General features: G+C 41.2%; 1 protein-coding gene across 5 annotated transcripts in view; it reads right to left on the reverse strand.

The window, feature by feature from the left end:
* Positions 1 to 23,414, reverse strand: part of VRK1 (VRK serine/threonine kinase 1) — a 40,189-nt gene that overhangs the window by 10,365 nt on the left and 6,410 nt on the right. For 3 of the 5 annotated variants that reach the window (XM_080987860.1, XM_080987859.1, XM_080987863.1), the window contains exons 2-11: positions 20,955 to 21,113; positions 18,993 to 19,048; positions 16,269 to 16,338; positions 14,417 to 14,504; positions 12,058 to 12,166; positions 11,831 to 11,923; positions 8,749 to 8,881; positions 6,389 to 6,509; positions 4,650 to 4,708; positions 3,589 to 3,767 (exon numbers count right to left, since the gene is read on the reverse strand). In XM_080987860.1, the coding sequence (XP_080843986.1) occupies positions 3,589 to 3,767; positions 4,650 to 4,708; positions 6,389 to 6,509; positions 8,749 to 8,881; positions 11,831 to 11,923; positions 12,058 to 12,166; positions 14,417 to 14,504; positions 16,269 to 16,338; positions 18,993 to 19,048; positions 20,955 to 21,105 (1,059 nt within the window). In that variant the 5' untranslated portion in view covers positions 21,106 to 21,113. The remainder of the gene's footprint in view (positions 1 to 3,588; positions 3,768 to 4,649; positions 4,709 to 6,388; positions 6,510 to 8,748; positions 8,882 to 11,830; positions 11,924 to 12,057; positions 12,167 to 14,416; positions 14,505 to 16,268; positions 16,339 to 18,992; positions 19,049 to 20,954; positions 21,114 to 23,414) is intronic. The other 2 variants (XM_080987862.1, XM_080987861.1) reach the window with 1 other exon arrangement.

Consider the following 23,414-nt stretch of genomic DNA (forward strand, 5'->3'; position numbering starts at 1 on the left):
GTGAGGTGGGTTAGGCTGGAAGACAGTCACTGGCAAGTGGGGATTTGAACCCTGATCGTCAAGATCCTAGTTCAAAACTAACCATTATACTTTGAACGGTCCTAGTCCAAAACTAACAGCTAGACTATGAATCCATTCAACTACATTATGTGCAATTCTCCCACCCACTTACGGATACGTTACCATACCAAACAAGTGAATGCTGATTGGATTCACGATTCCCACCAAGCTAAATGCCAAGATAAACCAATTGAACAATTCTAGAGAGAGTAGGGTTGAGTGCATTAATATATTAATTGGTTCAATTAACTAAAGTGTGGCTTTTTTACCTGAATTGTAAATCAGAGCACTTCCCTTTCAAAGATCCTCAGCACAGAGAACGCTTTTTAAATCTATATACAGCTCTCGATTCAGGCAAGGCATTTGAAGATTACAGAATACAATTTCCCAGTTTGGGGAAAGGAAAAGGAAACTTACAAATAGCATACAACCATCACCTGTATTTAAAGTCAACTTAGAGGGAAAGATCAACAACATGATCCCAAAGATATTTACTTGGAAGCAAGACCAATTATTTCAGTGCAACTTATAGCTTCAATTAACTAAACATCAATAGGCTAACAACCTGAATCATAGACAAAAATCAATTGCCAGGGTGGGGGTTGAGGGGGATGAGAAGAGAGTCACCAGCTAAGATTAATTCTTGTTTGATTGAGGCTTTATTCTCCAACTGCCTGTTTCAATGCAAGAGCAATCACATCAATTTACACTGAAGGAGACTCAAAAAGTGATGGGTCCCAGATATTTATTTAGGTAGATTTATATCCCACCCTTCTGTTGCAGGAAATTGGTAGTATCAGATGAAAAGGGTCTTACAGCACTGCTACATGATGGGCTATGCACAACTGCTGCACTAGTGCAGCAAAACATCCAGTGCAGTTAAGTCAGGCCCACGCAAATCCAAATGCAGTATTTGCTTTCAACATTTTAATGCATTTCATAGAGATGTGCTAGTGTATAGCTTCTGCTATTGTTTGGCTCAGGCAACAGAAGCCAATTGATTGCCTGTCCTTAGCAATATTCCCTTGAAGTCTCTGGAATAATGATTTCTTGTTCCGGAACATACGTTATGTGAACGGAATGGAAAGATAACAGCTTCTTCTCTAAACTATCCATTTTTTAGTCCACTTCAAATTTCACTCCTCTTCGTTAAAATATGGTTCAACTGAAAGATTAAGAAACTCTAGCTTTTAAACATATAGGCTACACCAGTCAACATGTCAAACACGATCTATTAATTTCAAGTATGCTAATGAACATTGTAGACAGTGCTTCCTGGTGACAGGACTTCACTATACAATACTGTTAATTCCACAATTACTGCTATGACTATTCCTATATATATTTCAGGCTGTACTAGCCGACAAATCAATATTGTTTTGCAGTAAACCCCTGGATGGTTTAGTCCAGTCAAACCTGGCTATGGGGTGTGGTGCTCATCTCGCTTCAGGCTGAGGGAGCCAGCGTTTGTCCACAGACAGCTTTCTGGGTCATGTGGCCAGCATGACTAAACTGCTTCTGGCACAACGGGACACTGTGATGGAAACCAGAGCGCACAGAAACACCATTTACCTTCCCACCGCAGCGGTACCTATTTATCTACTTGCGCTGGTATGCTTTCGAACTGCTAGGTTGGCAGAAGCTGGCAGGGTGTATGGGGTGTTAGAGGAGGAGGAGTACTTCTGGTAGCAGACACGTCATGCTCCTTCTGTTGTAGGTTGTTGACTTTTGGTCCCTACCCTGCACTCAGCTCCCACAGTAGCTGTCAGCTCATGACAGCAGCCACACCCTGAGAAATGGCACACCCGAACCATCATCCTATTGGTTGAAGCATTCCAGTGCTCAGTCTAGTACTATCACTTCATCCTTCTCTTCAGTCGGTAGCTCTGAGCGCAGCCATTTGGTGCCAATGCTTTCCTTCTTATCCAACTTCCTTTTACAGCTCTTGCTTTCTGGGTCATCAGCATTAGCTGAAAAACCTTCCTCAGTCTCAACTATCAGTACATCATCATCTTGAGCTGTGGGTGCTGATTCCTGTATATACACAGCAGCCTTCAAATAAATCTTACACTTGAATCATAAATAATGTCATTTCATGACATCTCTGTCAATACATATATTCGCTGAAGGTTTTTCCTGTTTATGAATAACAAAGCAGTCAAATATGCTTTTGCAAAGAGATGGACTCTAAAGAGGAAAAGAAGGAACTGACCTCTCTTTCTTTCTCTGCCTCTGCCTCTGCCTCTCTCTCTCTCTCTCTCACACACACACACACTTGTAGATAAGAGTTCTGTTCAGAACTACAGGCATTAAAATCAGCATTTATACAGAGTTCATATGAAAAATATTGAAATACACACATTTGGTGCATCAATGTTTTACCCATGGGATACAACCAAGTAAATATCCATCACAGAAATGTATCACTACGACAAACCCAAAATCCCACTTCTAATCTTTTTAATTACTGTTCATGAACAGCATTATGCTAGTACTCAGTAATTATATTCTGATCAAATAGCCTGGTGTCCAATACCAAGCTTATGGATAAAATTCTGGTAAGTAAAATATTGGATATTATATAGAAGTACAGTGGTACCTCGGGTTACATACGCTTCAGGTTACAGACTCCGCTAACCCAGAAGTAGTACCTTGGGTTAAGAATTTTGCTTCAGGATGAGAACAGAAATCGTGCGGCGGCAGCGGGAGGCCCCATTAGCTAAAGTGCTGCTTCAGATTAAGAACAGTTTCAGGTTAAGAACGGACCTCCAGAACGAATTAAGTTCTTAACCCGAGGTACCACTGTAGACTGAATGCTTGGTTTACATGGCATTACAGGAGTAACACATCTGGTGGTTTATCTGTAGAACAGTCTCTCTCGCTGTTCAGCTATCACATCAATTAAAGATTTGATAGCCTACAGCAGGGATGGGGAATTTGTAGCCCTCTGGATGCCCCAAACAGTACAGTCAACATTCAGAGATAGTGAGAGCTGTAGTCAGCATTATCTGCGGGACCACAGGTTCTCCATACCTGAGCCACACAAGGACTTCCTGCGTGAAAACTGTATCTACCATGTTGAAATGCACAAAAAAAGAAAACCTTCTGGGTAGACACCAGCCAAGATCCAAAGAGCTTTTTCCTAGCTTTCACATGAGTTCCAAGGAGACTTGGGTGGATGTGTGTTTTTTCCACTTCAGCCCCTTACACTGTGTGAAGTGGCATTTCAACAGCAGTTTGTGATGTGGCACAGAGGTCTCCATAAAAGAGAAGGGAAAAAACCTCCCAGTGGCGCACGTGTAAGCTCTTGGGCAAGGCTAAAGTAGCTCTTTGGACTCAGGCCAGTGACAATAAGATGGAACAAGCCTTTTGCTCATGAAATATAGTCAAGTCTCAAGTGTGCATTTGTTCCCTTTCGTCTTCCAGTCTGGATTTCACCTACGTGACACCCATTTCCAACAGCACTCACTCGCTTTCCAGCTGAAAAGAAGAGGCATTAAATACTGATCTGAATTAAAAAATAAAGACCTTAAGTGCAGGCTTTGCTGGAATGTCTCCATTCTCTGAAACATCCAAGTCCAGTATACCATCATCCTTCTGACCAATGTCCTTGAGACCCCGAAGAAGTATTTCCCGTAGCTGCTCGTATGGTGGTTTCTCAGCATAAGTCAGAGACATCACCATTTCCATGTATTTGGCTATTTCATCTGAAATAAACAATAAGTGTCTATCTAAGGAGATTGATACAAAGACATTCTAAAGTGATTCACCTAGAAAATTCACACAATTCTATGCTACCGCTCAGCCATGGCTATTGTGCAGAATCTGATTTCAAGGGTTTACTCGGAGTAGGACTTACGCTGAATATCACCCTTCGTCATGAAAAAGCCATCCTAGCATTTCAGTAAGAAGGCACTACAAACAACCCTGCAATTTTACTTTGGAAGGAGGCGTTTACAAAATACACTAGTCTTGCTCAGGAGTGTTTATTTCAATGAAAATAGACTTGAGCCCAATGACTTACACTTTCTAAGTTCAATTCATTCAGGAGTTTTTAAACTTCCCGGAAATTATATCACATTTTCCAGTATTTTAGACATAAAGTGCTTGTTTTGTCTGCAGGCACAAATACACACATCTCTCCAGCAAGCAAAAATTGTCATGATCTGAAAGCCAGACATGTTTCATGTGTGTTGCATGCTATGACTGAAGAATCTGCATGCTTCTGGCATCCCAAATCCCACTGGTGGTCTATATGTGAACGCTAAATGATCTTAATAGCTGTGAATTTTGCCCCCCTGCATTTAAAAGAAAAAATATTTCCTTGCAAGCCAATCCTTTCATCCTGCAATTTCATGACAACCTCAACTATATTTCCAAAATGCAAAATGTACAAATATGTAGCAAGTTGTTCAAGGGGTCGTTTTAACTTTGTTTGGAAAATGAGCACCAGAAGCTCTCCAAAAACAAGCAGATCCTGGACACTTTTTGTTTCAACAAAACCACTTTGAATTCTTTTTTATAATTCTTGTAAAAAATTTTTTACAAAAGTTTCATTATGGGTTAATATGAAAATTGAATCTTCTTACCTGGTTTATCTTTTTTAGAGAAACACTCACTCATCAAGTCGGCAATATTATCTGTATACCTGACAGGGGGGTGGGGGGAAGCAGACAAGTTATGTTTAAGAGATCAGCAGCTAGTATTTTTGGTGAATTTTCTCCCTTAGGTAAATAAGTGTGTATCAACACAATGATGAGAGTAAAAATGGGGCAAATGCCTTAAATTTTAAAATTGTACTTCAGTACTGAATAAAATATCTCATTTTCTAATATAGTACAACGTCATTTAGTAACATTTGCTCAAAATATACAGGCAATCAAAACTGTGGATGAATGAAAAGATTATTGCATTATATTTTTGATGGATGTGTTACTATATCATGAAATTCCCAGAGAATCATGCATGTATATCAAACAGGAAAGCCGGGGCCTTTAATTAGACCAACCTGTGTTGGGAAAGCAGAGAAAGTCAGAACTTTCAAGCAGAAATAATAGGCAAATTGAAATTACACTGACGTAAGAGGCTGGAAGCATTTTCAGAGCTGAGGGCCACATTTCCCCAGCGGAATGCTGTGAAGAGGCCCCACACCAGCAGATCTACTTGCAGAGGATGGACTTGCAACCACACACTTTGCACAACAGCTAAGCCCCTTTCCCTCCCCACAGATGGTTGAGACAGGACCCAGAGAGCTAGATGAAATCTGGCTGTGGGTTGCAGCCAACCCACAGGTTCCCCATTACAGCTATGCAGAGCAGGGAGGGGTAATTACCCTGTAATTCACAAAAGCTAGGGCTAAGCTGCTGCTAGCAAATGAGGAACACTGTGGTCATGATTTAGCATCTAGGTTATTTCAGGGCAGCTTGTTCAAAAACAGATCTGAGCCCAACGTTAATAAAACTATGGTCATGCTAATCACATCAGGAATCTGTTGCAAACTAAGAGAGATGTGGGATGAGTAGGTAGTATGTACTCATTGCCTAGAAATTTTCAGCAGTAGCAGATTATACTACTATGCCCTTGTTTGCAGTTTCTGGCTACCAAGGCCCCATCAGACTATTGCAAAAAAGAAAACAAAAAAACAGCAGTGCACAGGTGGGTGCATTTAATGAGATTCCTAAGTTTGGATGATATGTGCAATGAGAATGATGAAAAGTGGATGGTGAGCTACTTGTCCAACAGCTACACTTTCCATTTGCTGCATGTTCAGTATGTTCACCTGTCAGGGTTGGCCCGCCCATAAGGCGGATGCCTCAGGGCGGCAGGCTCCTGTGGGTGGCGGTGCCGCTGTGTACCTGCTGCTCACTGCTGCCAGATGCTCGGCACCTCCTCCTGCTCCTTTGCCACGTGCCACTGCCTTGGCCACGCCCCTGCAGCCTGCCTGCTGCTGCACCTCCTTGACCACCACCCAGGGAAGCCTCAGTGCGCTGGCAGAAGCGAGGGGCTGTGGAAGAGGAGGGGGGTAGGGAGTAGACAGGAGGGGTTGCCTCAAGTGGCAAAATGTCCTGGGCCAGCCCTGTCATCTGTTTTCTTTTATGTAAAATGAGGAATACCCATAATCAATGTGAATACCTTATCGTATTATTTAAAGAAGGGCTTTTCATTCAGTTAGGTGAGTATTGCAATCTCATTCCTTTTGGGTAGTCAAGCCCCAACCATACATCTGACTAAAATTTTGAATTTGGGGGCCTCGCTATCAGCCGAGCTGAAAGATTACTATTTTGAATAAGACAAAATTGTTTTTGAAAATTAAAAATGAAAGTTTTACCTAATTTTTGAGTCTTTGACATAATTGGGGTCTTTCAGATTGTCTTCCCAAGGGAGTTTACCACAAAGCCAACAGATCATACAATAACCCAGAATTTCCAAGTCACCACGCCTTGATGGAGCTGCAAACAAAACAGAGCATTAACTTCACAGTTATGTTTTATAGTCAATTTAAAGATATACAGATGATTTATAGATCAAGTTTGGGAACTATAAAATATTTTCTTAAGAATCGAAAAGGAGCCATCAATGTACTGTCACAGGGTCTTTCAAAACTGATGGATGGGATCTCTTTGGAATGTGTGGAACATCGGCAAAGATTTGGCATGGTACTATTGGTCACAGGCCTACAAGCGCTTATAGTTCAGGGTCTTCTAAGGGTGGATCATTATTCCAATGTCATCAGTGAATAGAGAGGTGAGGTATGGAGAGTCCCCAGCTGCGGTTCTGCCTGGTTGGAGATTAAATGGTGCAGGGAGAAGAGGTGTGTAATTGATGAGGTTTCTAAGTGGTGTCAGAGATTACTATGGCTGGGATCCAAACAGCTACTTTAGTGGTACCCAAGGATTTGCACCTGTCCAGTGGGGTTTCTTTTAGAACAGAAAATCCCATGCTGTCTCACAAATTGCTTTTGAGACTATCCTCAGCAGCATGACAAGAATGGGGAGCCACTCATTGCATTAGCACAAGTCCAAAACCTCTTTGGGTTCAACATTTTCAAGATCCTGAACCTAGTAAACTTAGAAGACATGTACTTTGAGGCACAGTGACCCATGCCACACCTCCTGATGGGACCCTTTTTAGTTTTAATTATTTTTTTTTTTACCATTGATCTCTGACTGTGGACAGCACGAGAATGACACCAACCCCCGGAATTGTACTTTTAAAACTTCTGTCTTACGAGAAGAAATGCAACAATGTGCCATTGCTCTCACCACTGTAACGTACCAATGCAACTCATAATCTGAAAATCAATCAAGATTGCTTTAAAAAGCCTGGATCCAAAGAACATATATGCATGCATGGAATAATGGAAAGCAATGCCTCAAGGGCAGTTTTTCACCATATGCACCTTCCCAGACACTGAGATCATCCTCGTGTGCCTGCTCCACGAGAAGTCTGGAAGGTGGCAACACGAGAACAGGCATTTTCTGCAAGGGCTCCTCAGTTGTGCTCTCCCCAGGGAGGTTCGGCTGGCACCTTCCTTACACACCTTTAGGCGCCAGGTGAAAACATGCCTCTTTAACCAGGCTTTTGGCTGAGTGACATCCAATTCCCCTTTAAATGTGTTGTGGAAAGGGAGGGGAATTATTGGTTTGTTTTCGTTCTTACTTTTATTAAGGATTTTGTATATTGTGATTTTATGTTGTGAACCGCCCTGAGGTCTACAGGTATAGGAAGGCATACACACTGTAATAATAATAATACTAAGCAAGAGCTTTGCTTTTATCCATTGTTTTCAGCAGCAGTACCCACCTGAAGCCGAAAGCTTGTGAATTTAAAAACAGCTAACCTCTTCTGTACTTAGAAATCCTGCTTAGAAAAAAAGGAGCCCCCCGGCTATGTGAAAGTAGCTGGGTTCAGAATGTGCTTCGCATGCAGAAAGTCCTGGGTTCAAATCCTACCGTTTCCAGGCAGGGTTGGAAAAAGACTCCTGCATGAAACCCTGGGAATGTCCTGTCAGTCATTATAGCCAACAATAAGCTAGATGGACCAACAGTCTGAATCAGCATAAGGCTGCTTCCTCTCTCATCTCTGAATGTACATTCATCCATTCTTTACCATCTAAGATCTAAACATATTTTTTAAGAGCTAATATGTAAAAAAAAAAAAAAGTAGTCTTGTTTTATATACTTGGCAATATGATAAAATATATTAATATTTGACTGGCCAAGTAAGAGAATCTGTACAAAGATTTCAGCACGCAGATGTCCCGTTTGCAGACAATGTTGGTACAGTGGTACCTCCGGTTGTGGACAGGATCCGTTCCGGAGCTCCGGTCGAATCCCGAGGTTTCCGCAACCAGAGGGGCCGCTTCTGTGCATGCATGCGTGGCTAAACACTTCTGGGTTTGCCACTTTCGCAACCCGAAGTTTACATTACCCGAGGGTAACGTAAGCCGAAGTGCTACTGTATTATTATTCTCCAACACTACTACAATCTGGCTTGTAACATCGTTTCAAGTTATTCTGCTAATTATTCACAGCTTTGTTCCTACTGTGGGATTTTAAATTAATTTTTGATATGTAAGTGGGCTACTTTAGACCAGTATTTCAACATGGCCACATTTTCAAGCTCGTTACCTTGCATGCACAGCAACCACAAGAAACGTTATGCAAAAAGCAAAGCAAAACTACTTACCCACCCCCTTGTGAGCATCAATACTAGTAAATTCAAGAGTTCCATCATGACACCTCTTGGGATTCTCTTTATAATCTTTGTGGTTACCTTCCGGACAGTATCGATAGGCAAGGCCATAATCCACCAAGTACACCTATTAAAATTCCAATGCACCAAGACAAGCGTCATCCAAGAATTTATAAGGATGCTTTTACAATACTTTCAAAAATTCTCTTATCCTTCAGACTTCAAATGCTTAGGTTATACTTGAACAAACATCTACAAACTATTCATTTTTACTTATTGCTTTATTAAAGTCATTTATATACTGTCATTTATATATTTATATACTGTCATTTACATATTTCTAAGTAATCCACATAAACATAAACCACGCAGAATATAAAATAATAAAAAATCATCATAAAACGGAACACTAGCTTCTACTGCCCTGCATGTAAAGTTCAGCAAGGAGGTGCCTGTCTAATCTCAGTTGGGAGGAGAGCTCCATAGGTTTGGGCCCACAGCTCTGAACACATGGCTTCTAGCAGTTATGAGCCATGCCACCTGAGCTACAGGGGATCGCCAACAGAGATGTCACAAAAGATCTCAGTGATAGAAGGGATCAAATGGTCCTTTGGATACTCTGGACCCATGTTGTTAAAGGCCTTGTAAATTAATACAAGAACCTTGAACCTGGCTGGGTAACATATGGGCAGCCGGTGCAAGTTTTTAAGCACCAGGGTTATGTGCAGGTTGCAATGGAACCACTGTAAATCAGTGCCCCCAATACCTATCCCAGAAAGCCACCCTTGTCTATCAAAAGTTGCAGGTGGTTTGAGAAGCAGGAGCAAAAGATGCACCCCGCCGTCCCTCTATCAATCCAGGTCATCTATCAGGGTGACCAAGGTTGGTTCAGTCAAAAATCCTAACCTGAACCCAGAATGAAATTGATCTAGCTAGTCCACATCTTCCAGGAATTTCTCCAATTGCTCTCTCCACTACCTTGCCTATGGAAGGGGCATTCATGACTGGATGTGACTAATCATTGATTCCACGTACTCCAATATAACACAATCCCATAGTGAGATACTTGCTTTTTGTTGTTGTTTAAATAAAGGAAGAAACCAAGTTAAAGCAAGTCTACCTGTATGCTGTGTTTCTATCTAGAGCAGGGATGGGAAGACCAATGGATTAAAACAACCTTGCAAATAAACCCACAAAAGTTACTAGCCTGCAACAATTTTTTGCTATCCTGCTGGGGACTGGCACAGGAAACTGTCTCTGCTGCAGCAGCCCGCTGTATTTCTATGATGGGCATGGAAGAGGGTTTTTTTCTCTTCTGGCAGCCTGCTTGGTTTCTACGGACACAAGGCAGGGAAGGAGCACTCCATCTGCCCTCCAACAGCCTGTTTGCTCACCTGTATGCAATTCTTTGTCACTTATGGCTACCAGGCTACTGCTTAAATGCAAGGCTGGGATTCAACTCCCATCATCTCTGGCCGTGCTGGCTGGGACTGATAGGAGTTAAAGTCCAACAACAATGGGAAGGCCACAGATTCCTGGTCTCTGATCTAGAGCAATCCAATACAAGCTTTAAAACAACAGTGGGGGGGGGGATATTTTAAACTATATAGGTAAATACTATATTGTCTTATAATCCTTGAAAAAGAAACATTTGGTTGGCTGCATGGATCTGACCAAATTGCCCCAGGTGAGCTGGTGGAGACCCGAAGGCTCCGATTTGCGTCAAGTCACCAAGATAAGTTTGATCTATAATTTCTTTTTTAAACCTATCACGAATGATCAGTAAGATGGTAAGTGCTTTCACTAAGTTACAGAAGACTCCTGCTCATTTTTTAACAAACAGACACTACCCACTCAGATGGCAGAGGATGGTTTGCATCTGTTTGAGACTCACTAATTGGCACAGTGACTCCAGTCAGTATCAGTGCCATCTTCTTCCCTATATCTTAAATGGAGAATGCTCTCCCTTCCTCCAATAGGACCAAGAGTTTTCTACCCACTGGTTGAATACTTAATTTGATATTAAAGGATTTAACAAATTATTCAACCGTTTTTAATAATTATATTTTCATCCTACCTTTCGGACAAAAATATTGTCTCCCAAAGCAGCTCACATCAATGAAAAATTCAATACAGTCCTGGTGGGAGGCACTGTACATAAATTAAAATGAGACACAGGCCTTGACCTCAGGCTGGCAGACTAAAAAACACAAGACATCCAAGGGAAGGAAAGGGAGGGAATAGGTAGAGGGTGGAGATCAGTTCAGCAATGCCAGAACAGCAGTGAACTTTAAATGGGCATCTTTATTAGATGAGGGCAGGAGCTGATCTTTCCTTGCTGGCACTCTTTCTTGGGTATATATAAAAAAAAATGCAATTGCCCAGTGACATTTAGACCTCTGGCCAGTTTAGTCCATATACATGTGGGTAGCAGACTAGTAAAGCTTTTTTTTCTTTTCTTTTCTTTTTTGTAGACTAGTAAGTGTCACAAATTCATTTGCAAGGCTAGTTGGGCCACTTTAAAAAAAGTATAACACTCACTTATTCACTCCAAGATAAGCACTCAAACAAGGGGAAATTATGGACTTTGTATGTGCATTTGCCAAACACTAAAGATGTAAAATAATAATAATAATAAAATTAGACAGCTACAGATATTTCTGTAAACCAATTGATTTGAACAATCAACATGTTAAAAATCAGGTTTTCCAAGTAACAGAACACTTATGCTTGATGGATTCTTCAAACAAAGGAAATAAAAAATTGACAAAGCAGACAGGCAAATGTAATTCACCGGTGTACTATATAATTTTAAACTTCCACCCCCAAATAGCTATTTGAAATTCATTTTGTATCGCAAGCATTCTCCTGAATATTATTCAGGGCAGAATAGCCAATTTGATCAACTGCCAGCAAAGTGAATAAAAAATGTACATTAACTAGATATAAATGTCAAGCAGAAATATTAATGCTGTACACATTCATAAAGGCAAGATTTCTGCTGAGGTTCACAGCAGCTCCATTAAAAAAAAAACAATAGGTTAAACAATGAAGAAAGAAAAAACCTGGAAGTTACCTGATGTGGAGCCTTGTAGCCCAGGAGAAGATTTGAGGCCTTGATGTCTCCATGCACATATTCATGTTCATGAATGTATTCTAAAACATCAAGCTAATAAAGACATAACAGAACAATTTCAGCATATATAAACCACACACAGCAGAGGGCAACTACTCTTTACAGGTTAACTTTAAAGCAAAGAAACTACATTAGATAGCATTAATAATATTTAATTTTCAACTTACTATTCTCAAGCCCAACAGTAATACTGTTTTGCGGGTAAAGTGCTTTCCTCTCTCTTCAAAAATCTTCTGGAGATCTTTCCCAAATCTGTCCATTACCATAAATCTGTAGCTGGTTTCAGAAAAAGAAAACATAGCCTTTAAGAAAATCCATACGAGATACCTTAATATATATATACCTTTTTAGTGCAAGTATTTTAAATTTTAGGTTGCTTTCCAGCAAAGAAAAAAAAAAAGCCCCAAAGCAAAGTACAAAATGAATAAACATGCACATTTAACAACAGAAATTTAATATCTACTGTAGATACGTTAAATGTATTTATTTAAATTATGTAGCAACAAAAGATACACACAATAAGCCACTGAGAAGTCTAAACAGGAGAACAAATGGAACAGTGAAGGACTGTCAGAATAAGAAGAGCTAAGCGAGTTTCCTAAGGATGAACAGGGACAAGACTAGAGTGTTCCAGGGTCTGGTCTCCTGTCCCATGATAGCGGGTGAAAGAGATGCTGGTGGGGCAGAGGTCTGGGCCTCACCAAAATATCTTAGGAGGCAGGAATGATTGTGTGGAAGCAGATCGTCCATAAATACTATGATCTCAAACTGAAAATGTAATTCTTTCAAGCAGTGGAGGTTTATCTGTTACAGCCAGTGGGGCACTGCCCCACCAAACTCAATAAGATTCAATTGCAGAAACAGGAAGCTGTTGACTAAATGGGAAGGATCCTGCTCTGTGTCAAATGACAAGGCTGGGTCAGGCTGCTTCTCTCTCCTCTTCTACTTTTTTATTTAATAATTTGATGAATGGCTATTTCATAATTTCCATTTCTACGTACCATTCCTTCTACATTTTCGAATTGCTCACTTAAAAAACAAAAAACTGAAGGAGTTGAAAAAGCAAATCATGGTGGTGTCGAGCTGCTTTTCCAAAAAATGCCCTATAATGCTTGTGAATATTCCACGCTCTGAGCAAAAGCTGGCTGTACAGGAAGCAATACATAACTGACTCATTTTTATTTTGCTTTGGGTCTGGCTGGTGCTAATGCCATGCAACGAGGTCAGAATGCCCTGATCCCACCGAGGACTCTATCTGGTTCACAGCCATCGAAAATGCACTTGTAACAGATTGCTTTAGTTCTCATTGCTTCTGAGCAGCAGGATACGGCATGTCAACGTTTTATTAAAAATGAAAACACCACTACGGAACCCACAGCACCCACCCACCCTTTCAGGGTAGTACTCATAACAAGCTGCTGCTGAAAGCTGCAGAACATTCAAGCAACTATTCCAAGGAAAGGAGTTCTGGTCAGAAACCAGAAAGCAAAATTATGGAAAGCGTGGAGTGCACATGGGAGGGCTTTTGTGACTCACACAGAAATAGAAGCTGTATTAGTTGACTGTGAAAAGTTGCTCCTAGAATCATAGAGATGGAAGGGACCACGAGGGTAATCTAGTCCAACCCCCTGCAATGCGGGAATCTTACCGAATGTGGGGCTCAAACAACATGACCCTGAGATTAAGAGTATCATGCTCTAACGACTGAGCTGTATGTAAGGGTGTACCTCCAGAAGCCCTTGGGTTGTTTTTTTTTTTAAAAAAAGAGCCACAAAAGATAGAGGGTTATAGACAAATTCAGTCCCTCCCCAAACAGAAGGGCTCTTTGATCATGTAGAATCTTCTGTGAGCTGTCTGGGTGGGTGGTTTTTTTAAAAAAATGCCCCCTTTCTCCTGCAGCCTCTTGTGCTACTTCCCCAACCCTCTGGAGAAGACTTTGGGAGGTGCAGGAGGTTCTAGAAGAGAAGGGAGAATCAGATAAAATTGTATTTCCAGTAGTGACATAAGCTTCTACTCAGCGCCTTTTTTCTTTAAAAAGAAATGTTTAAGGGTACTCTCATTTTCCTACTCATATTGGCCTCAATGAGGCCAAACTTAGATTCACAAAAGGTTTAGGGGTATACATAGCCCTGCAACCCCCCAGAAAAAAAACACTGCTGCTACTACATTCAAGAGTTTCCCATCAAGTAGAGGGACACAACCGGATACAATTCAGGGGAAAAGTTCTAAAATTCATCTAACAATGCCTTTTGCATGCATCTGTCCGTACATATTTCCAGTAACATTGATCTGTTCATCAGTAACATTAATGTAACTGTTAGTACAGGTTTAATTCTCTATATAGAATTTTTTCTCACATGGCAATTCCTCTGATATTTTCACATTGATCAACTTTTAAGTCTGAATGCTGACACAACACCAAAGGCCATCAGTTACTGAGATGTGCTAAGAATGTGAGAAACTCACACAGGGGGAGTAGTGGCTATGAAAAATCCTATAAACTCAAAAATAAGAAATGGTTTGTACCTTTTGCCGTTCTTTTGATGCAAGCCAGAACCCCAGTACTTGGGTACACCTAAGTATTTCAGTTTGTGAGAAGAAATCCATTTCTTAACTGAAACAAGAAAAAAGTTTCCAAATATGCATTGTTACAGCTTTCTGCAAAGCAATTATTGCCATATTTGTGTAAGGATGTGATTAGTGAAATCAGACCGAAGGCAAAATGATGGACGCCTATGGATAAGTACTAAACATTTACTACTAACTCACTAAGGGGGCAATCTTATGGCAAGATCTGCCAGGTTGAAAAGATTAAGACGCAGCGGATCTCTGGCTCAACCAGTGCTAAGGATATGCTCATATAACTTGCTCATCCCAGCTCGGCTGGCAGAGCCAAGGTCAGTGTACCCAAAAAAGTAGCATTCTGGGGGCTGTACCAGAATGGGGGGTGAGGGACTTAGGAGGGCTCCTAAGCCCAATCAGTTTGGTCATGTGACCTGGTGACCCATAACAGAACACCTTTTTTGAGGCCTGTTTTCCATCTGCCAGGCTTAGGCAAAGCAGCAGCCCTGCCGCTGAATGGAGCTTGGATCTGGTATAACTTTAACTTGCACCAGCTTGCCTTATGCCAACCTTTTTGTGCATAGGATTGCTCCCTTAGTTACTAAGCATGTGATCTAATCAACACTAAGCATTTTAAGGCTCAACAGAATCAAAGAGTTGGAAGGGTGACTGGGAGCGGCCGCTGAGACCACATAACACCAGTCTTGAAAGACTTACATTGGCTCCCAGTATGTTACCGAGAACAATTCAAAGTGTTGGTGCTGACCTTTAAAGCCCTAAACGGCCTTGGTCCAGTATACCTGAAGGAGCGTCTCCACCCCCATCGTTCTGCCCGGACACTGAGGTCCAGTGCCGAGGACCTTCTGGCGGTTCCCTCGCTGCAAGAAGCCAAGTTACAGGGAACCAGGCAGAGTAGTGGCACGCGCCCTGTGGAATGCCCTCCCATCAGATGTCAAAGAGAAAAACAACTACCAGACTTTTAGAAGACATCTGAAGGTAGCCCTGTTTAGGGAAGCTTTTAATGTTTGACAGACTATTGTATTTTAATATTTTGTTGGAAGCCGCCCAGAGTGGCTGGGGAAACCCAGCCAGATGGGCGGGGTATAAATAATAAATTATTATTATTATTATTATTATTATTAACCACAAGGATCATCTAGTCCAACCCGCTGCAATGCAGAAGTCTTTTACGCAACGTGGGCCTCGTTCCCATACCCTGAGATTAAAAGTCTCATGCTCTAACAAACTGAGTTAGGCATGTGCTTAGGTCTCTCTCACTGAAATTAGTGGGATTTAAAAGGGCTCAACTTAGGAACTGCATTGTGCCTTTTCTATCATTTATGCGTTCCACGAGTTTCTTTCTGCCTTCTTGGCAATTTTAATATAGCAAACATCTCGTCTCCTAGCAAATCCAAGCATATTATTTAATTAAAATTGCTTATGCTTTCTCCCCCCTTTGAACAGCCACCTTGCGCTACGAAAATTCCACTTTCCCCTTGGAAATTAGTGGCTGCAGCCTCAATGGGCTGTGACCTTCGAGCATAAAAAAGGACAAGAGAAAGTGTTCCAGTTCAGTAGGCCCTGTTTATAAACAATTACCTTCAATAACTACCCAACACTGCACCATTATGAAGAAACATCCAGTTGTAATTAGGTATGCCCTTAAAGTTACCATTCAGAGTCCTCCGAGAACTATGGTTTTCGTTGCCCATGAATCATTAAATATATTATTACACCTCTCATATTATTACATTAGGATATTCAAAAAGGTTTAAAGAAATTGTTTTGTTGATTCAAACACCAGTAGATTACTTACTTAGGTCAGGTTTAGCTGTCCGCATGTAGAAACTCAGTTCTGTAAAGAGTGGTCCATTGTCACTGGGTTCCTTTAAAAAACACATTTTTTTAAATTTAAAAAAAAGTGAAAGCTTTCAAATCTGTTGGGTACTCTCCTCTCTCTAGTAAATACTTTTTAACAGATAAAGCTTTCTTCCCCTGTCCTATGCAGAATTCTAACAAACCAGTGTAAATTCTCTTTCTTTTTCTTTATCTTCTTAATGACTGTTACATAATGCAAAAAAGCATTCAATTAAAAAAGGAACATTTTTGTAGATTTCAATGCTGGGAGCAGGGATTAACTTAATATGGTGACTGAAAACTTAAGTGATCTGCATTTCAGTAATATTGTGGTATGCAGAAACAGCAAATTACTAATATATACATTTTTGCTTGACCCCCTCTTAGAGCAAATATGTGTTTGTAACAATGGAATATACCCTCTAACAGGTCAGATCACTGGTCCATCTAGCCCCAAACTGTCTATTCTAACAGTCCACAGCTCCCAAAGATCTCAAGCAGAGATCTTACCCATCACCTGTTCCCTGATATTTTTGGTTGAGGACACCAGGAATAGAACCTGGGTCTATATGCATGCAAAGCATGGGCTCTGTTACTGAGCTATGGTCCCTCTAATATGTACAAGGGATACTTTTTAATAATAGAACCATAGAGTTGGAAGGGACCCAGAGGATCATCTAGTTCAACCCCCTGCAATGCTGGAATATGCAACTGTCCCAAAGGGGGATCAAACCTGCAACCTTGGCGTCATCAGCACCATGCTCTAACCAACTGAGCTATATTGAATCAGTTCCTATGACAACAAAGGCTCAGATACTAAAGAGCACAGATCATTTACCACTAATGGCAGTGAATGAGCTTATGCACACCAAAGCCGAGTAGGCATGGGTGATTAATGTTGGTCAGAAATGTTCATGTTAGTTCAGCCACGTCCTGCTGAGATCTGAAGCAAGTTGAATGTTATGGTAGGCTTTCCCTTGCCAAGAAACCCATCTCAACATTGTTTTCTTCTCTCCAAAGTACAAACTTTGCCCATGTCATATACCACATTATTTTGTCCACATGAAGTTGACTTAAGCAACTCAATCTTGATCCAGGGTAAACTCAAACGTACACAAGTACTTCACAAATCTACATCTGGGGTCATACATCCCCATCTCTAAAAGACATTTATGTTTTCAAGCTGTCTATTCTACGTAGTCAGAGGCATTCATTTATTAACACAATTTGTCTCCATTATGGTTACACACTAAAGCAAGCTACAAAGTACTGATACTCTGTATAAATAAAATGTTTATATCAGCATCCTCTTAAAACCACACATACATCACCGGCATGAACTACGCATTAATGCTTTTCAATACATTTAGTAGTCAGGGGCATGATGTATAGACTATTTTTACAAACATAAACTTAATCGATTCATAGTGTCTATAACTCTATAAATAACAGGCAGCCCGATACAGGCAAATTCATGGCACTAGGTTACTGCTACCAGGCAATAATACTTGCAACTATGCTAAATGGAAACTTAACAATTTGGCTTAAATAAATAAATAAACAGGCTTCCCTCTTCCTGTCAAAATGGGCAATAGTCTCAAGATAGGTAAATACCAAGCAGGGTTTCAGCAAATAGGGCCAAATCCTATTTGCTTCAAGGGGTGCCATCTCCCCTGCCCTCCAACTTTCCAGGCATGCCTTCTCAAGTGGTGGAGAGACTGTGGAAGAGGGAACTGAGAGGCAGCAGAAAGGAAGTGGCTGCATAAAGCTTGCACTCTGTCCTCTGTGACACGTTCACTTTTTATGGGGAAACGGGCGGTATCAGAAGCAACGCACGACTCTCTTTCCTACTGTTGCTGGTCTGGCTGGTGTATGGAGTCAGAATGCCCCAATATAGCAGGGGGCTCTGAAACAAGTGCCAACTTCAAGTGCCCAGTTGTCTCCCAGCCACATCTATATCGACAGCCTTGTTTTGTGAACCGCCCTGAGACCGCCAAGTATAGGGCAGTATATAAATTCAATTAATAACAATAACAATGTCAGGCAATAAGATGATGAGTGGTACAGTTGGACAGCAGGGACCAGACGGGGGAAAAAATGATCTGGCCCTCCACTGTGTAAAATGGCTTGTAGCCAGAATGAGTTGCCAAATAAGGAATTATAGCTAAGTACCTCTAATACCATAAGGACATATACCAAAAGTTATAAACCTGTACTCCAGCTCCAATCTGTCACAGCATTAGTAACTGTCCATTTCTTATGCGATTGATAAATATTTCAGGGAATCTTAAAGCAGAAAAACAATCCCAGCAGATGAATGCAGTAGTGTAACCGTGCAGTTATAGGAATGTAGGTCAGTATGTGTTCAGTTATTTTAGCAACAGGACAATGTTTGCATTTTTTAAATGTATTATGTATTTATTTATTTCCATTTATGAATGTTCATATGAAGTGGTTTAGCAATGCATAAGGAATGCTAATGGCAGAACAGAATAAAAAGATTTTAAAGTAAGGCTTCAACTTATCTAAACTTATTTCAACCTACTTGTAATTCATGGGACATTGGGTGCCTAAGGATTTTCTCTCCACAAAATTCCACATACCTACTGAAAGAGTCTTTCTAGTTTTCCTAGGATGTTCTGTGCATGCATCTGAAAATGGACTACTTCAAATATATACTTACCACTTTTATAACATAGGGTGCATCACTGGTGACTGATTTTGAAGAATTAACATCAGCTGTTAAAATATGAACAGTTTCTTATCAGCATGGTGAAAGAACTATTTGCTTAATATACAGTTAGTAATAATAAATAAGTATGTGGAACGCTTAAAGTTAAGTGTTCAACTTGTTTCATAACCAGTGGTTTGATGCTGTCTTGTTTTGTAACTGACCAGATTTTGTGACAAATCACAGTTCCTGGTTTTCACACAATGACAAGGCAGGATTAGAGGAAACTGAAAATAAATGCTGATGAAGTTCTCCTCCTGGCAGAAGGAGATGGCAGCACATAAGACTGATGTTTTGTTCAGGCTCATTGCAGCTCCTGGACACAGCACCAAACCATGGTTTAGTGTGGCATGCGGACATGGCCTGTGTACATTGTATAAAAATACTGGTGAAATCCTTCTCCCATTAACACTGAAGGAGGAAAGAATAGGCGACTTCGATGAGTCTCATTCCAGCTCATACACATTGCGCTAAACCATAGTGATAAACATGTGCTTGTTACACTTAACATTTTAATTTTCCGTGCACATGTTAAATTGTACCATGAAGTGCCTCTCCGGGAATTGCTTGTCACTTCCAGCAGGCACTTAGCTTCTGCAAGTGACGAAGATAGTGACATTAGCCTGTCTAACTCTTGCAAGCCAGAAAGGGACGGTGCCCTCTGCATTCCAATTATTGCTAGTCCAAACAGAGCAAGATCAGTACAGACAGCACAGTAACGGTACCACTGAAGAGCCACAATTGCATCAATTGCTGAAACTAGAAACTATACTGTCTTTGAGGTACTTCTTGTTGCTGGTCTTGTATCAAAACTCTGATCACCGTAGAAGGGAGTTACCATCAAATGTGCTCTTATAACACAGAAAGGCTACTTTTTATATTAAGACTCTGCTCATTTATATTTCAGCTCATAAAGGAATCCTGCGGCTGAGATACTTAGCAGAAGTTTAGAAAAAGCAAAATATACAGTAGTACCTCGGGTTACAGATGCTTCAGGTTACAGACGCTTCGGGTTACAGACTCCGCTAACCCAGAAATATTACCTCAGGTTAAGTACTTTGCTTCAGGATGAGAACAGAAATCGTGCTGCAGCGGCGTGGCAGCAGGAGGAGGCCCCATTAGCTAAAGTGGTGCTTCAGGTTAAGAACAGTTTCAGGTTAAGAACGGACCTCCAGAACAAATTAAGTTCTTAACCTGAGGTACCACTGTATATGCAGGGATTAGAAAGTAAGAGCCTCTGGCTTCAACCTGGCAGGAAACAAGTCTTGAGACAGAAACCCCTCCCTCTTCTTTACACTATGGCCATCCATTTCAGCTTTCTGTTCCGAAGCCAGATTACATATTTATATACACACACACAAAGAAGAAAACTCATTAGGCAGTGATGGGTAGGTTTTACATCATAAGAAATCTGAGACACAAACTCCAGGTATTACTCTGGAAATCTCTAGCTGAAATGCATTATTCATTTTTACAAGCCATGCCCAGCCAACAGCCGTGTCCAAACTTCCACATAACAAAGGACATAAGAACTGCCTTGCTTAATCAGACTAGGGTCTGTCAAGTCCGGCATCCTCTTTCCAAACAGCAGCCAGCCAGGTGCGTCTGGGAAGCTTCCAAGCAGGGCATGGAAGGTGATGAATAAAATCTGGATCAGCAGCAGAAACTTAGTAAGCTAAGCAAATGAATAATCTAAACAATGCAGAATGTTAAGTGTGTCTTTGGGCTCATCAGGTGATTATTTTGAAGGAAAGGAGGGAAATCAAGCTGCCATTCTCTAGCCAAATTGTGCCCATGATAAATTGATTTCACTGTTCCCATGTTTTCGGATTATATATTCCCCACACCACCACCCCTGGCCTAAAGAAAGGAATGCAGTGCTCCAACTTTAACAGGCTTCTTTCTCAGTCTTACCAAGATAGAGGCAGCCAAAACCACCTTTGCCTATAACCGGACCAAGCTTCCAATCTTTCTTTGTTAGGTCAGTAAAAACTTCTCCTGGAGGAAATTCTTCTGCAAGTTTCCGTTTTGCAGGGCCTCTTTTCCCAGCCGCTTTCTTAGGCATATTCTAAACTAAAACAAACAAAAAACAAAAATCAACACACCTGTTAAGAGGTAGGTTATTCCACACTGTCACTTGCTTTTAGTTATTTAATATACCAGTTCTCTTTCTTCGACATATGCTGCCTCCAACAAAACCCAAGTACTAAAATAAGAACCAAACAAATTCTCACTCCAGAATGAAGATACTTGAAGTGCTGTTTTCTCCCCCTTTTGGGACAAAATTGCCTTCTCCTAATTGAATCTTAAAACCATATTTCCACATGAACAACAATAAGAATTCTTTAGTTTGTAAATGGTATATGTATCAGCGACCAAGCTCTCAAACACTCATTATGACCATACAGGTTATTTTAAAACACTTTTACCCTGCTCTTGAGCTGAAAAGACTTCCAGATCCATTTAAAATAGCACACACACACACACACACACACACACACGACAATCCCTGCCCCCAGGCTTACAACATAAAAGCCTCAACACGAAAGGAAAAGGGGACGAGAAAGTGGAAAAAAGCAAACTCAGGTATTGTTATCATTTTAAATTACAGTTTTTATAATGAAGAGCTGGGATGAAAATTGCTCAGGTACCCTGATGGAATGGGAGATAAGGGAGAGCCAAAGGCAGCTGATCTCTCAGTACAGCCAGTTGAAGATCCATACTTCCTTTCTTCCTTTCTGCTTCAACTTGATGGCTACTGCTAGGTGACAGCTGAGGGACAGCCAAAGGCAGCTGGTCTTAAAAAGGGGATTGGACAAATTCATGGAAGATAAGGCTATCAATGGCTACTAGTCATGCTGACTATGTTCTGTGTCTACTGCTGGAGGCCGTATGCCTCTGAATGCCAGTTTCTGGGAATGGCAAATGGGGAGAGGGTTGTTGCACTCAAATCCGGTTTGCAGGTTTCCTGGAGGCATCTATCTCTTGCCCTGCTGTGAGAACAGGATGCTGGACTAGATGGGCTTTTGGCCTGAATTTAATCAGCAGTTCTCAATCCTTCATAAAGACTGAGTACATCTGAACAACCAGTTTCCACACTTCTACGTGAGCAAAGTTCTTTATGCTTCCCTGTTATAGACATTAATTGTCTTGTGCTGTAAAATGTTTCTTAATTATCTATCCTAACCATAACACAGAGACATCACCTTGCCAACAAAGGTCCGTATAGTTAAAGCTATGGTTTTCCCAGTAGTGATGTATGGAAGTGAAAGCTGGACTATAAAGAGGGCTGATCGCCGAAGAATTGATGCTTTTGAATTATGGTGCTGGAGGAGACTCTTGAGAGTCCCATGGACTGCAAGAAGATCAAACCTCTCCATTCTGAAGGAAATCAGCCCTGAGTGCTCACTGGAAGGACAGGTCCTGAAGCCAAGGCTCCAATACTTTGGCCACCTCATGAGAAGAGAAGACTCCCTGGAAAAGACCCTGATGTTGGAAAAGATGGAGGGCACAAGGAGAAGGGGACAACAGAGGATGAGATGGTTGGATAGTGCTCTCGAAGCTACCAGCATGAGTTTGACCAAACTGCAGGAGGCAGTGGAAGACAGGTGTGCCTGGCGTGCTCTGGTCCATGGGGTCATGAAGAGTCAGACACGACTAAACGACTAAACAACAACAACAACCATAACTATGACCTCACTATCCAGTACTACAGATGGAAATGGCAAGCAATGGGAGATGTTGAACCAGGGGGGAGGAGAGGGCTGTGGGATGGCCAAACAACAGTTACAATTGTATCCAGAGTTTCTGCACCTCATCCTCATGAGTGCAGGGAGAAATAACCTACAAGTCACAGCAGCAGCCAGGCAAGCCTCGATGGCAAGCCTACTTTACATGTGGCAACATATTATATTGCCTTGTTTCACAAACATGGGCAGAAGGAGCAAGGTAACCTGGCTGGAAGGGTGGTATACAATTACTTGTAATAAATAAATGTTCTTGTACAACGTATTCTCAATTGGAAGGGAAGCGCTACACAGTTATAAATGCTTACTTGCAATGCACATGAAGGGAGACTCCTTAACTATGAAAACTAAAAGCAAGACTCTTTCTAGGAATCCTACTGTTATGCTAACTGCACAGGCTCCATTTCCTGGCCGAGAATGCCCACATCCATCTGCTTATGATGGCACTGTGCCTATTTGCAAGGTGGCCAAACTATTACTAGGGCATTGATGCCAAGCAATGAGTCTGAATGGGCAGAACACAAATTTCACAGTATTCATTCACTTCCAGACAACCTGCTCTTTGTGGAGATATCAAATCTTGCACAACCCTACTTATGACCACCCCTACAGCTCAAATTTAACTCAC

This window comes from Podarcis pityusensis, assembly GCF_964106645.2.
Source record: "Podarcis pityusensis genome assembly, chromosome: 1".
Taxonomy (NCBI): Eukaryota; Metazoa; Chordata; class Lepidosauria; order Squamata; family Lacertidae; genus Podarcis; species Podarcis pityusensis.